The sequence below is a fragment of the Clarias gariepinus genome, chromosome 9 (assembly GCF_024256425.1).
Source record: "Clarias gariepinus isolate MV-2021 ecotype Netherlands chromosome 9, CGAR_prim_01v2, whole genome shotgun sequence".
In the NCBI taxonomy this organism is placed as follows: Eukaryota; Metazoa; Chordata; class Actinopteri; order Siluriformes; family Clariidae; genus Clarias; species Clarias gariepinus.
The window spans coordinates 1,879,288-1,892,725 of record NC_071108.1 but is presented as its reverse complement, the minus strand read 5'-3'; the positions used below and the strand labels follow the sequence as shown (position 1 = coordinate 1,892,725).

The following is a 13,438-nucleotide window of genomic DNA, read 5'->3' as shown; positions in this document are numbered from 1 at the left end:
CACTGAAGATCGCTGAAGGTAAAGGACTAGGTTTCCTGGTGGAGTAGTGACTAGCATGTGACATGTTCATCAACACAGCAGAGGTTTGATTCCAAGCTCCAGTCACTGGCGCGATGCGATCCAGAGCACACCTGATGCCGGGTCCAAGCCTCGATAAATTGGGTAACGAACCCTGTAGAGTCCAACGGAACAAGTGATCTACTGTAGAGTCCAACGGAGCAAGTGATCTACTGTAGAGTCCAACGGAGCAAGTGATCTACTGTAGAGTCCAACGGAGCAAGTGATCCACTGTAGAGTCCAACGGAGCAAGTGATCTACTGTAGAGTCCAACGGAGCAAGTGATCTACTGTAGAGTCCAACGGAGCAAGTGATCTACTGTAGAGTCCAACGGAGCAAGTGATCCACTGTAGAGTCCAACGGAGCAAGTGATCTACTGTAGAGTCCAACGGAGCAAGTGATCTACTGTAGAGTCCAGCACAAGTGCGCAGCTGCGTTGTTACCTGTTATGATCTTGTTTATACTGATGTCCCCCATCGCTCATTCTTCATCCATTATTATTTATCCTTTATACCGATATTATTTATCTTTATACTACTACTATATTTTGTCTTCAACCATATCAACTACCCGATCCTGAATATTGTTTTTTTTTTGAAAATTAGAATATAATCCCTAATAACTACATAATCCGATCAACTTGTTCCATCGGTTCCCAAACACTGAGGACTCTTCTTCCTGAAGCTTATGTGTTGGACGTGGTGATGATGAACGTGGGTGGGATTAATATATCCCACCCACATTCAGGTGTCTAGGAAACATGACAGTACAGTAACTGTGATACTACCCTCATGGGAAGCCAGGGGTCACTGATGTGTGTGGGGAGCCATGGCGGGCCAGTGTAGTTAAATTTTAACTCAAGGGTGCGCAAACTTTTGCACTCAACTGTGCCATTGAATTCTCCAATTTAATTGGTCAGTTGTTTTTGATCTAATAAAAAAGCCACTGTAGATCAAACTGCTGAAAAGCTTAATGCTGGTTCTGATAGACAGAAGTCAGAACACTGAGTGCAAAATCAGTGACCTAATCAATATTCTGTTCAATAATCAATAGGATCTGTGTAGATCAGAAATTTGCTGATGTACTATGAAGCAAGACCCTTCAGTACCGAATGAGTGTATGGTTTCCTAATATTTTGTTGATTGTCGTAAGGTTGTAGTAAGGACCCTGGCTTTTGCATTCTGGACTTCAATGAGATTTTATCATTTCAATAAGAGACTAACACCATTAATGACACCAATCCCACATGATTGAACTGGAAGGCAATTAAGAGTTACTGCCTTATCAGAATCTTTATTTGTAGCTGCCTTTGGCAATAGTGGAAAGACCGAATAACTCAACATTCCAATAACTAGTGGTTACACATCCCACAACGTTATTACGCAGGAGTCTGGCATAATCACAGCACTGAAACTTATACACATGGGGAAGTAAGTGTATGAGTATTGGTCCTAAAACCTAACTAGAGTGTTGTGAAATGCTCCTTCAGGTCGACAGCATTCTGGATAAAAGTCTGGACAAAATGTTCAAAAGGATTTTAAGTGCATTGCAAGCGGTAAAGCGGTAAAGTGCTCGCCCTACATCCGGAGATCGCTGGTTTGGTTCCCGGGTGATGCTGTAACCAATCAGAGGCGTCTCTGAGCTCACGCAGGCGGAAGGAGCGGATAGCGCTGTCCTCCGAGTGTGTGACTCCGCCCCCCAACGTTGCGTGAGTGAGCAGTTTGAAAAGATGTGGTCAGCTGATGTTATGTGGTTCGGAGGAAACATGTGACACGTAGCCCTAATGTGGAGCCCCCTAGTGACGGGGAGGAATTAGATACGACTAAATCAGGGAAAAATCCAAAAAAAAGATTTAAAAAAAAGAGTGGAGAGGACTTTTAAGAGGCTTAAGAGTTTCTATAGCAGAGGACAAAATGGCGGTAAGAAGAAATATTTTCCAAACACTGAACAAAAAGCTAAAAGTAAACACTGTCCAATTTGGTTTTCTTGTTGTTTTACTTCGTTCCAGAAGATTGTTGGCTACATACCGTCCAAAAGTGCAACTTAAACAGACCGTCCTGTAATCATGTAAACTGGTAAAATGCTGCGCCATTTTGCTCCCATCAATCTGAAATGGATCACAAGTAATAAAATAAGTACGGGGAATAAATGTAGAAACTTAACTACTGTGTGAAAATTAGTTGCTTTAAAAGTGGACACATTTTCAACATTTGGTTGTTTAATTATTCATCTTCTATACCGCTTTATCCTGTATTCAGGGTCACGGGGACCTGGAGCTGATCCCAGGAGGCTTAGGGCACGAGGCAGGGTACACCCTCAACAGGGTGCCAATTCATCACAGCACGCAAACACATACACACACTACGGTCAATTTGGGAATCGAGCCTGGCCGGGAATCGAACCCGGACCCTGGAGGTGAAAGGCGACAGTGCTACTCATGAATATACAATTAATTCATATACAAATATTATGATTTAACTCTCTATTCTATTATCATATATTCTATTTTCACAAAGAGCCTATTTCAAAGGTCAAAGGTTATTTCTATCAACCAGTAACAGTCCTTGCATTGTTGCATCATCCCTAGCAACGGGATCATACACACCTCCTCACTAAGATAAAGTTTTTTGTACTTTCCTCACTTTCCTAAATCACTTTTAGTCTAAGACTCCCAGCTAGGACTTTTTAGGCTAAGATAGGAGCTCTCTAAGAGAATTCTAAGAAGCTTTGTAAATACGGACTCTGGAGATTACTTCTGCTTTTCCTGCATTTCTTGACTCATTATCTCCACCATCTGGCCAGAATCTTTCCTGGATGAAACCCTGAAATAATTCATTTTTTTTTAAGTCTTCATATTTACTGTATATGAACTCATATCAACTTGCTAAACTGAAAAAAATAAATCTAGATTGACTGTTTGACCAGATGATACAATTTACTGCTTTAAGATTAGAATTAGAAATGAGAGGAGGTGAGAGGTGTAGGTGCGAGGTGCTAACCACTACGCCACCATGTTACATGCTCTGATGAGACTCTCAATAAGCCATTGCGTTGGATTACATCATACTATGACATCATGTTGATTTGTTACACAACACAAAGTTTAGATTAAAGTTTGTTTAAAGTCTGTTGACTGTATCTTTAGTGCTACTCTATGCTATGCTAATTAATGCTAATCGCCGGCTAACATGCCGTCTCTCAGAGCTTGTTCATGGATATGAATGAAAAGTAGTTGGTCACTATGGTGATGTTCAGTGCTGTACTGACTTTACACTATCTATGGGTTTGATGTTTATTCATGGGTTTACTACAATGTGAATGTGCTCCTGTCACTCTCCATCCTGACACGTGTCCTGACTCTGGCTTGCTGCGTTTTATTGACTGAATAGACAACAAAAGTTTTCATTTTGTCAAAACTTACATCACCAAGGACCAAGTTGTCTCTTTCCTGGGAATATTCTCTTCCTTTCTCCTGTATTTTTGCACGATCTCACTACCGTGCCACAGCGTCTTTAGCCACAACATAGTATCAGTGCTCAAAGTGTCTCACCTACAGTACTGTATGGGTGAAAAAGTTACTGTTCTGATAGGATCATGTAACACCATTTCTCATAATACAGTACTTGATGCTTCTAATCTCCTGATCCATTTGTATATTTATCAGATAAAAAGAAACATATTTGCTAAAAATGATTTCATGCCCTTTTATTTAGAGTCTGTCCCTCTTTTTTTTATCCAATCAATCATCTTAATTGTCATTCAGATAAAACTAAATTAGATTTTACATAAAAAAAACATAAACCTAAAGAAATGTATTATTCTAAAATGCTAAATTGTTAAGTTATTGCAACATGGATTTGACATGGTTACGGACACTACAGGGTTTTTCGAATTCTTTTGTACATAATCTTTTTTAAGCTTTTTCTTTTTAAAAAACAAACAATTTAAGCAACATTTTTTACAGGTCATATACTTCTAGAAGCTTACACCAATTTTAGCATCAATTTTAGAAATATGAATAATTTGCGTTTTAAATGATTATTGTTTGAAGTGAGACAGAATAACACTGAAACGTCCTTTTTGAGACTCACATAAAATCATCTTTTCCAAAGTGTTGAAATTTTTTTCCATGTTCCATAAACTTCGGCTTCTTTGACCTCCACATTTTCTGCATTATATTTATGACATAGAAAAATAATAAAAGCAGCACCAATACTGTGTTTTAGCTGATTTGCTAGCTAACGCTTTAGCCTTGTTGGTTAGCTTCACAGGCAAACAAATGTGGGGGACAAATCAACGACGTTTCTAGTCGGCTAGCTAACAAACTTATGCTTCGTCCACTCCTGTAATTGGACAATTCTGTCTCTATTGTGTCCCTGTCGGAAATGAGACTGCTGAGTATTTGAAATGAGTACAGTACACGATTCATTCTGTAAAATATATTGGAATTAGGCTTGTACACTCAATGAACACAAGGATGTCAATGTGGCAATAACAATGATGGCGAAAAAGAGTGTGTGCATCATGAAACACAAATAATATTAATAATAATAATAATAATAATAATAAAAAATAGTCTTCCTATAAAACCCACATAGCAAACACATGGAAATCCAGGTGTTTCTTTTCAGGATGAGATATATCCAACATCCACTAACACGCGCTCTCACTCTCTCTCTCTCTACAAAAAGCAATAAAGAAAATAAACCTCCTTTAACATCCGTCAGCATCGAATAACCCTCATGTGCAGCATATTTATTTGAATTAGCTTTAATTATATATGTTTATATTCCTAATAAACAAATTAGTTCAGTAACACAACAAACACACGACACACTCACAAGTCAGATACACAAGACTGTAAGGACGAATAAACAAAGACTTGTATTATATATGTAACAAGTAACACACCCACACACACACACACACGCACACACACACACACAGAAGTATATAAAGCTAATGCATTCAGAATCTAATTTACATATAATCGAACTGGAATGATGATCAGAAGAGTAACATTATCAATTAAAAGGTGTCATTAATTATGAACATTATTCCTCTTTATACTGTATCTACACAACCGAGTGAAGTTTATCGGCTTTAAAATCAGGTCGAGCAAAAACGGTCGTCACGTTCGGTGTGTAACATTGCCAAGCAAAGGAAACAGAGTTTTGAAAATGATCAGAATTTCTTTTAATACTTTATATAAAATCTCACTCTATAAAATCTCCTTCGTGCGACTCGATGAGCGATGACCTTCGACCTCCAGTCACACACACACTCTTCTCTCGGATGTGTTATTGTTGCAGTTGAACTTAACAGGGAGACTCTGTTGACGGTGAGGGAAGCGCGAGGGACTCCTACGCTGATGGTGGGTCACGTGGTTGTAATCGGCGCGTTCCGATTGGTCGTCTATGTCCGTCTCGTCGATCAGTGGAATCCTGCATCCCGCATCGGAGATGATGAACTCGGGCGGGGCCTGGAGCTCGTGGCCCGCGTCGGGAAGGTCAGATTTTTCCATTCCGTCGTACAGAGAGCTGTGGAAAGTTCTCACCACTCGGATCTATGGGGCGATTAATCAGGACAGCAGACAAAAACAAATTAATTAGAGATCAGAAGGAGAATTCAAAGTGTAACCTTCAAGCATCTCTTACACCAGACTGGAGATATTTCAGAGTTTAATTTCATAAAGACAAGGACTCAGTGTGTATCAGTGTGTGTAAGGCACAAAAACAAAGGGTGTTCGAGTCAAAGCGGGACTTTTGATTGTGCAGAATAACTCTATTTCTCTATATAATCCCCTGATACACTGATCCCAGTGTCTCACTAGTGCTTGGACACCATCAAGTCTTCTCAGTACGCTGGAGCCATGATCGGACTGCCTGCTTCACGTCTGAAACACTGGCCTCCCAGGAACTCCTTTTATGGCCCTAATATGTGGAAATAGCTTGGGGTAAAGTCAGGACTATATGGGGGAACGTAGTAATAACTCCCAGACGAGTTCCTGTGATGCGCAAGTGTGTGGCGATGTTGTTTTTTCAGCGATCAGGCGATGAATGTTCACGGGAACGACTGCATCGAGCTCCGAGCCACCTCCGTCGGGAGCATCATTCACGGACGTGCGGTCTTCTTTAAAACGCTTTCACACCTGGCTTCGTTCACCAGAAATCCCATCACAAGTCCCGGTTTGACTTGAACACTCAGAGTAAATTAAATATTAGGGAAAAAAATAAACACAGCACACAATGATAGCATGCACACACACTTACATTTGAAACAACTGTATTTAAATCACACAAACACAGACATAATGTTCAATGCTGATCACAGAAACAGTTACACATGAAACACACACACACACACACACGTACACAAAATCAGTTAAATAAATTCATGCATATTAATCAGAGCTCAAACCCGGTCACACAGATCAGACTGAGTTTATTGTCTGAAGGTTGAGATTCATGCTTGTCCAGGCTACAGAGCAGCGACTCCAAGCATCAGGTCGGAGCAGAAAGTTTACGACATGAACACACACCACAAACACCTTCCATTTAAAGGTGATTGTTTTTTTTCATTTACAAATATTTAAGTTACGCAAAATGGTACAGTACATGCACGTTTTACATTCAAATAGTCAAATAGATTTCTTTGGCGTTGTAAATATTCAGAGTGTAAGGCCCATAACAGGTGGAATAAACAAAAACATTGTATAAGTTACACTTAAGACAGATAAGGCACTAAAAAAGATTTTTTTAAATCTATATTTATTTAATATTGGGTCAAATGTATGCAGAATATTAAACTAACTATTAAAGTCAAATGGCAAAAAGGTTTTAAAAAATGATCAAAAAAGGAATCAAGGATGAGAAAAACAACAACAAGAACGAGTCTTGATCAATGATGTGTTTATTCACACAGACAATAAAATAAAAAAAACAGGTCCAGGTTATGGGTTTACACTCATCTGTTTACAAGCGTCTCTTCCTTCTCATTTATTCCCCTGCGGCAACAACTGAAACATTTTAAAAATTAAACTCAGATCATCTAATCTCATTTACATAAAAGAACAGATCATTAAAGAAGACAGAGACAGAAAGGAGGAGGACGAGAATGAGAGACAAAGAAAAAGAGAGAGAGAATAAGGTTCAGGATCCACACACACACACACACACACACACACACACATGGATGGATACAGACAACGCAACAGACAGTAAGACTAAAATGATAACTTCACACACACACACACACACACACACACACACACACACACACACACACACACACACATTGGCAGCAGTGTTGAGTGAGTCTGTTCTCTAGCCTGTGGAAGTCATTGTTCGTGTGTGTGTGTGAATGTGTGTGTGAGTGGGTCCTGGCCGTTAGCGGAGGGCTGGAGCTCACTCCCCGCTGACAGACCTACGTGTGTGTGTGTGTTGGGTACGTCATGCAGCTGGCTGAGGATGGAGGAGCGGCGACGGACGGCACCCTGAAACGAGCCGCTGCGCTTAAACGTGCTGACTACTTCCATCTGTGGGAAAGACACACACACACACACACACACACACACACACACACACAGTGAGAAACAGATAGGATGGAAGTAAGACCTCTGTGTGGGATGAATTCAGACGGGACTTGAACTTGTCACCTGCGTCTGAATGCGGTTTAGTCCTCTGAACCAGAGTATCTGTCCTCGTCTCAGCTCTCGCTCTGCATGGTCGATCTCCTCCTCATCCTCGGCCAGATCTTCATCCGTGATATCATCAGCTGCCGGGCCAAGCCCCGCCTCCTTCAGAAACGTCAGCTGATTCGTCGGCACAGACGAAATCACCTGTCGAATAATCCGAATTTAAACTGTCTGTCTGATCTGAATTGTTCTGATCTGTTTCCACTTTCTGCCCCAACGTCTGCACCAGTTTCTGTCTCTCATCTCAGCTTCTTTTTCAGTTACTCACTCCACTATAGCTGTTGCCTGGGGTCCTATATAAGTTCTAGTCCCAGTTTTTATTACCCCTCCTATTGCATATTGTATTTAAACTCCTGCCCCAGCTTGAGTAGCAGCTGCTGCACAGATCTTGCCCTACTCTCCGGCCCAGTCTCCTGTCCCAGATCCTGCCTCGGCTACCATGCAAAATCCTATCCTCCATGTCCCAGTCACCTGTCCCAGGTTCCTACGGCGCAAATCCTACCCTAGGCTCCGCCCCCAGCTACTACCCAAATCCTATCCTCCATGTCCCAGTATCCATCCCAGGTTCCTACCTCAGCTAATCCTACCCTACCCCCTACCCTACCCCCTGTCCCAGGCTCCTGTCCCAGATCTCCTCCTAACTGCTCCTGGATCTTCCCTGCATGCTCTCTTCCCTCCTGTCCCAGCCCATATTCAGCTTGCTGGCCCAGATCTCAGTTCTTGTCCTAGTCCCTTACCCATCTTCTGTTTTACTTCAGCTCTTGCCCCAGGTTCTGACTCGGCCCTTGATCTAGTGTTGGTTACAGCAGCTCTCATAAATTCTACCCCAGCTCTTCTTCTTTATAGCCTTTGTCCTTGTTCCTGCCCCAGCTCCTTTTCCCAACTATTGTTTCAGGTTCTGACCTAGAAGACTTCCTCGCAATTGCCCCAGTTTCTATCTAAGTATCTGCTTAAGTTCTCTCCCAGCTGCTGTCTAGATCCTACCCTAACTCCCGCCACATGCTCTTGTTCCAGCTCCTCTTCTGCTTGCTTCCCTCAAGTTCCTTACCCAACATCTGATTCAGTTTTTATGCCAACTCTTCTGACTAGCGGATTTGTCCTAACTCCAGTCCAAACATTTGTTCCAGTTTCTGTCCCAGCTGTCCAGCTCCGCTGTCCCCGTTTTGTCCCAGCAGCTATTACAGAGTACACCCAAGCTCCAGGTCTAGCTTATATCCCAGCTTCTGTCTAAGGTTGTGTCCTCTTTTCCTGCCCCTCTTTTGTCCTGGCTTCTTCTCCCAGATATTGTTATAGCTCTTGTCCCAAGTCCTGCCACAACCTTTGACATAACACCCTCCCCATATTTCACCATATACTAGCATTTTCCTTTATAGAGCTTTTGCATGAGTCTGCACCTGGGAATTTGCCATAAAAGGTCACCTAATTAAGAAATCCGAAATCTACCTTGTCCACCAAAACACAATAGCATTAAACATTAATAAAAGATATGTTTTGTTTTGCACTGATTAGAAAGATTTCTATTTAAAAATGCAAAGTAATAAACAGTGTTACCTGACCCCAGATCAGCTCTCCCACTCCTACAAACAGACACCAGAGCCACTGCTCCACATTTAGTGGTGAACAGCTGAACGGCTTTCCTCCAAACTGCACAATCACAATCTAAACCACACACACACACAAACACACACATAAAACACACATACTCGTTAACTGGGGCAATGCTAAAAATGAGTAAAAACACAACCGTATTCCTCTAAAGAGCCGGTAGTTGATGAGCTTTGACCTGTATAATAAACGTCCCCAGTACGATGGAGCAGAAGATGGGATTAGCAAAGATGCCATCGAAGACGTTCCTCTCGCCGTGGATTTTGCGTGCGTTGATCTCGTTAAAGAGCTGCATGAGAACAAAGGTGTTAAAGATGATGGTGTAATGCTCAGACGGAGGAGCGTGGAGAGGAGCGTCACGGCCGTTATCGATGTCGAATATCTTCTCACCTGAGAGGGAGAAAGTTTGGGAATACGATTTATTACAGTAGAGATGTATACAGAACTTCTTCTTAACTTTCTCAAATGTTTTCACACACACACACAGACCGACAAACAGGAGTGTGAAGATGATGACGAGTTGATACACCGCATGCCCGAGGATGTTCTTCATCATGTTCCTGGAGATGAGCGGCTTGTTGCGGCCGTAAGGTTTCCGTAACAGGAGCGACTCGGTGGGCGGCTCGGTGGCCAGAGCTAAAGATGCGAAGGTGTCCATGATCAGGTTCACCCACAACATCTGCACGGCCTTCAGGGGAGAGTCCTGCAAACACACACACACACACACACACACAGTTCATTTGTCTTATTAACTCCAGAAGATAGGCTGGTACGAGAGAGAAAGAAAGACAGAGAGACTCTCTATAGCTGCTGTAACCTAGGCGAGAAAAGTTGTTTTATGGATTTAACACAACATTAATGTAACTATTCAGTGCCCTTAGAAAAAGTATTTGCCCCCTTCCCGTTTGTTTTATACCTGCCTGGCCCTATGTGAAAAAGCAATCGCCCACCCAAACCTAATAACTTCACGTCTTTATTCATCCATCACGTCAAGGTGCTCAGGTGAAGGTGTGACTTTGCGACTCTGGTATGTGTGTGTGTGTGTGTGTGTGTGTGTGTGTGTACCTGTGTAATACAGGCCCCAGTGAAAGCCACTATAACAGCCACCACGTTGACGGTCAGCTGGAACTGCAGGAATTTGGAGATGCTGTCGTAAACGTTTCGGCCCCACATCACCGCCTTCACGATGCTGCTGAAGTTATCGTCTGTTAAAATGATGTCAGATGCCTCCTTCGCCACGTCTGTCCCCGCAATACCCTGCACACACACACACACACACACATCACACACACACACACACACATCTCTACAACATGTCCAGGATTTATTAAATGACAGCTACGTAGACAACAATAAAAACAGACGTGGACACTTTAATGCTTTCGGGACTTTAGGACAAATCTGTATTAATTATTATTATTATTATTATTATTATAAATACATTTTTATTTTTAATTTCCCACCATCGCAAAACCAACATCAGCTTTCTTCAGCGCAGGACCATCGTTCGTACCGTCGCCGGTCACCGCCACAACCTGCCTCTGTTCTCCTATCGTGCTGTCTATGATACCTTCACACACACACACACACACACACACGCACACACACATATGGTTACACACGAATTTAACAACCAAATTATGTAAAATTCAATCATGTCACACTATTATCTTCAAATTTAAAAAAAAAAAACCCTACTAAATTAAAATATGACAAAAGTATTGGCACCCTGTACAAGAATAAAATCTTTAATGTGTCAACTCTTCAGAACTCTTCAGAAGCTGCTCTATCACGGTTTAGTCACATCTGCGATTTCCTTTCAGCTCTTTACTTAAGTGTTTTTAGGTTAAATTGTTTATTTGACATTTAACTTGATATTTCCAGCTACTGACGCTTTAATGCCAACAGGTTTGAAGAAAAACAACTAAATCAGGCACAAAAAAAGAAAAACAGGGAATTGATGATGTAAATACTGATTTCTGTTAAGATGCTGTTTAAAAAGATGAAGCTTGTGAAGTGTGTGTGTGTGTGTGTGTGTGTGTGTGTGTGTGTGTGAGTGACTACCTTTGACGAGTGTGTGTTTGTCAGTGGGAGATGAGCGCGCCAGTACCCTGAGTTTGGGCCAGATCTTGTCGATGCGCTCCTGTTCGACCTGGAGAGCAGAGATCATCAGCTATACACTGCCAGTCAAAAGTTTGTACACCCCTTCTAATTTTCTGGCCGTTCCTGATTGTAATTTCTTTCTACACTGTAAAACAATACTGAAGGCGTTTATTATCTAAAACACACAATAATCTCCTCTGAACAGTTGATATTGAGATGTTTATCTGCTCCTTCTGCTCTGTAAAGCTTCATAACGGCTCTAATCTGAGGTGCTGGTTGTTAATTGGTGATTTCTGAGGCTGGTGACTTTAAATGAACTTCTCCTCTGCAGCAGAGCTCAGGTTTGGTCTTCATGAGAGACAGTTACATCATGGAGCTTGATGGGTTTCACAAACACACTCGACACGATACTGATCTTGAACAGCTGACCTTCGTGTCTTCGTTGTTCCATATATTTTGTTTTATAGGTTTAAAATCTCCATTATTTTTCTAGAATGTAGTAAATAAAACACTTAACATAAAACATTGAATCAGAAGGTGTGTCCAGACTTTTGACCAGTACTGTATGTTACAGGTGTTTAAAAGAGTTACAGGAATTCTCCCTTGATGCTGTAGAAGATGCACTTCAAACAGATGCTTCTTTAAGGTACACGTATATTAAAGGTGCATTAATCTTCATTAATAACACAGGATCTTCACCAGCAGCCATGATTTCCTATTTCGCTTCATCTCGACCTAAAGAGCAGCGGCGTGATCCGAAGCTTTACGTTCACACTGAAACCCTGACCAGTACCGTCACTCTGGTCATCTCAGAGCTCGTCAGCTAGCCGAGCCGAGGTTAGGCTTTAACATATAGCTGCAGTGCATTCTGGGAGTCCAGTGATCGCACCAACGTCTCAGCAGCTTCTACTCTAAATCATTCAAGGAACAAATAAGACTAAATGTCTGGTGACTATTAATATCTCCGATGAAATTTGAACTCTCTGAAATCTGAGAGGCTGGCCTTAAAAACATTAAAAGCATTTTTGCGGAAAAACATCTGATTGGCTACCTCGCCTTTCTCGTTCCTGATTCGCCGGTTAAAGTCTTTCCCCTCCATGCACAGGAAGTCGTCTCCGATGTTAACGATGCCGCATTTAGCGGCAATGGCACGTGCAGTGTTGATGTTATCTCCCGTAACCATTCTCACCGTGATTCCCGCCCTCTGGCACTTCCTGATAGCATCGGGAACCTGATTGGACAGTGAGGGACAAACTAACCAATCAGAAGCGGGCAGCTACATCTGTTAGATAAACATGATTTCCGAAACTGTCGTCTGCATGATTCTGGAATTCTGTAACTCGCTCACCTCTGGTCGGACTGGATCCTCGATTCCCACCACAGCGACGCAGACGAGGTTATTGATGATCTCGGCCTCGTTGTCCCACTCGGGCAGTGGATCTTTAGGCAGGTCGCGATACGCTACACAGATCGTCCGGAGGCCGTCGCACGCCATCGGCTCGATCACCTTCTTCACCATTTCATCACGATCTCGAGGTCCGAAAGGACGAGCCGAACCGCTCTGGGACAAAATGGAAGAGCACCTACAAGGAGCGAGAAATCACACCGGCTTGTTCAGAGACGGCAACATGGCTGTGATCCAGAGTTCATTTAGTCGGTACTACAGCAATCTGGCTTGGATTACAGTGTTCAGAATTAAGAGAGTTAAAGATCACGTAAAGATTAATGTGAATATGTAAGGTCTGGTTTCATTTATTATGGGCTAGATTAGCCAGGGTTAGGGATGAAAAAAGATTTTTTTTAGAATTAGGGCTAGAAATAATCCAGGTTAGTTTAGCATGGGATAGATTAGTCAGGGTTAGACATCAGTGAGTTAGAGATAAAATATATATTTCGATTACTACTAACTTGGTGTGGGATAAGTAGATCTTGTTCCCAGATCGTTAGTAGGGGTTAAATTAGTCCAGGTTAGTTCTG

At 42.0% G+C, this 13,438-nt stretch overlaps 1 protein-coding gene across 3 annotated transcripts in view; it reads right to left on the bottom strand.

The window, feature by feature from the left end:
* Positions 1-4,527: 4,527 nt before the first annotated feature.
* Positions 4,528-13,438, bottom strand: part of atp2b3a (ATPase plasma membrane Ca2+ transporting 3a) — a 31,843-nt gene continuing 22,932 nt past the window's right edge. For all 3 annotated transcript variants that reach the window (XM_053503663.1, XM_053503661.1, XM_053503664.1), the window contains 11 exons: positions 12,810-13,044; positions 12,513-12,692; positions 11,423-11,510; positions 10,822-10,928; positions 10,424-10,615; positions 9,848-10,061; positions 9,537-9,748; positions 9,305-9,412; positions 7,715-7,897; positions 7,487-7,594; positions 4,528-5,623 (listed from right to left, as the gene is read on the bottom strand). In XM_053503663.1, the coding sequence (XP_053359638.1) occupies positions 5,330-5,623; positions 7,487-7,594; positions 7,715-7,897; positions 9,305-9,412; positions 9,537-9,748; positions 9,848-10,061; positions 10,424-10,615; positions 10,822-10,928; positions 11,423-11,510; positions 12,513-12,692; positions 12,810-13,044 (1,921 nt within the window). In that variant the 3' untranslated portion in view covers positions 4,528-5,329. The remainder of the gene's footprint in view (positions 5,624-7,486; positions 7,595-7,714; positions 7,898-9,304; positions 9,413-9,536; positions 9,749-9,847; positions 10,062-10,423; positions 10,616-10,821; positions 10,929-11,422; positions 11,511-12,512; positions 12,693-12,809; positions 13,045-13,438) is intronic.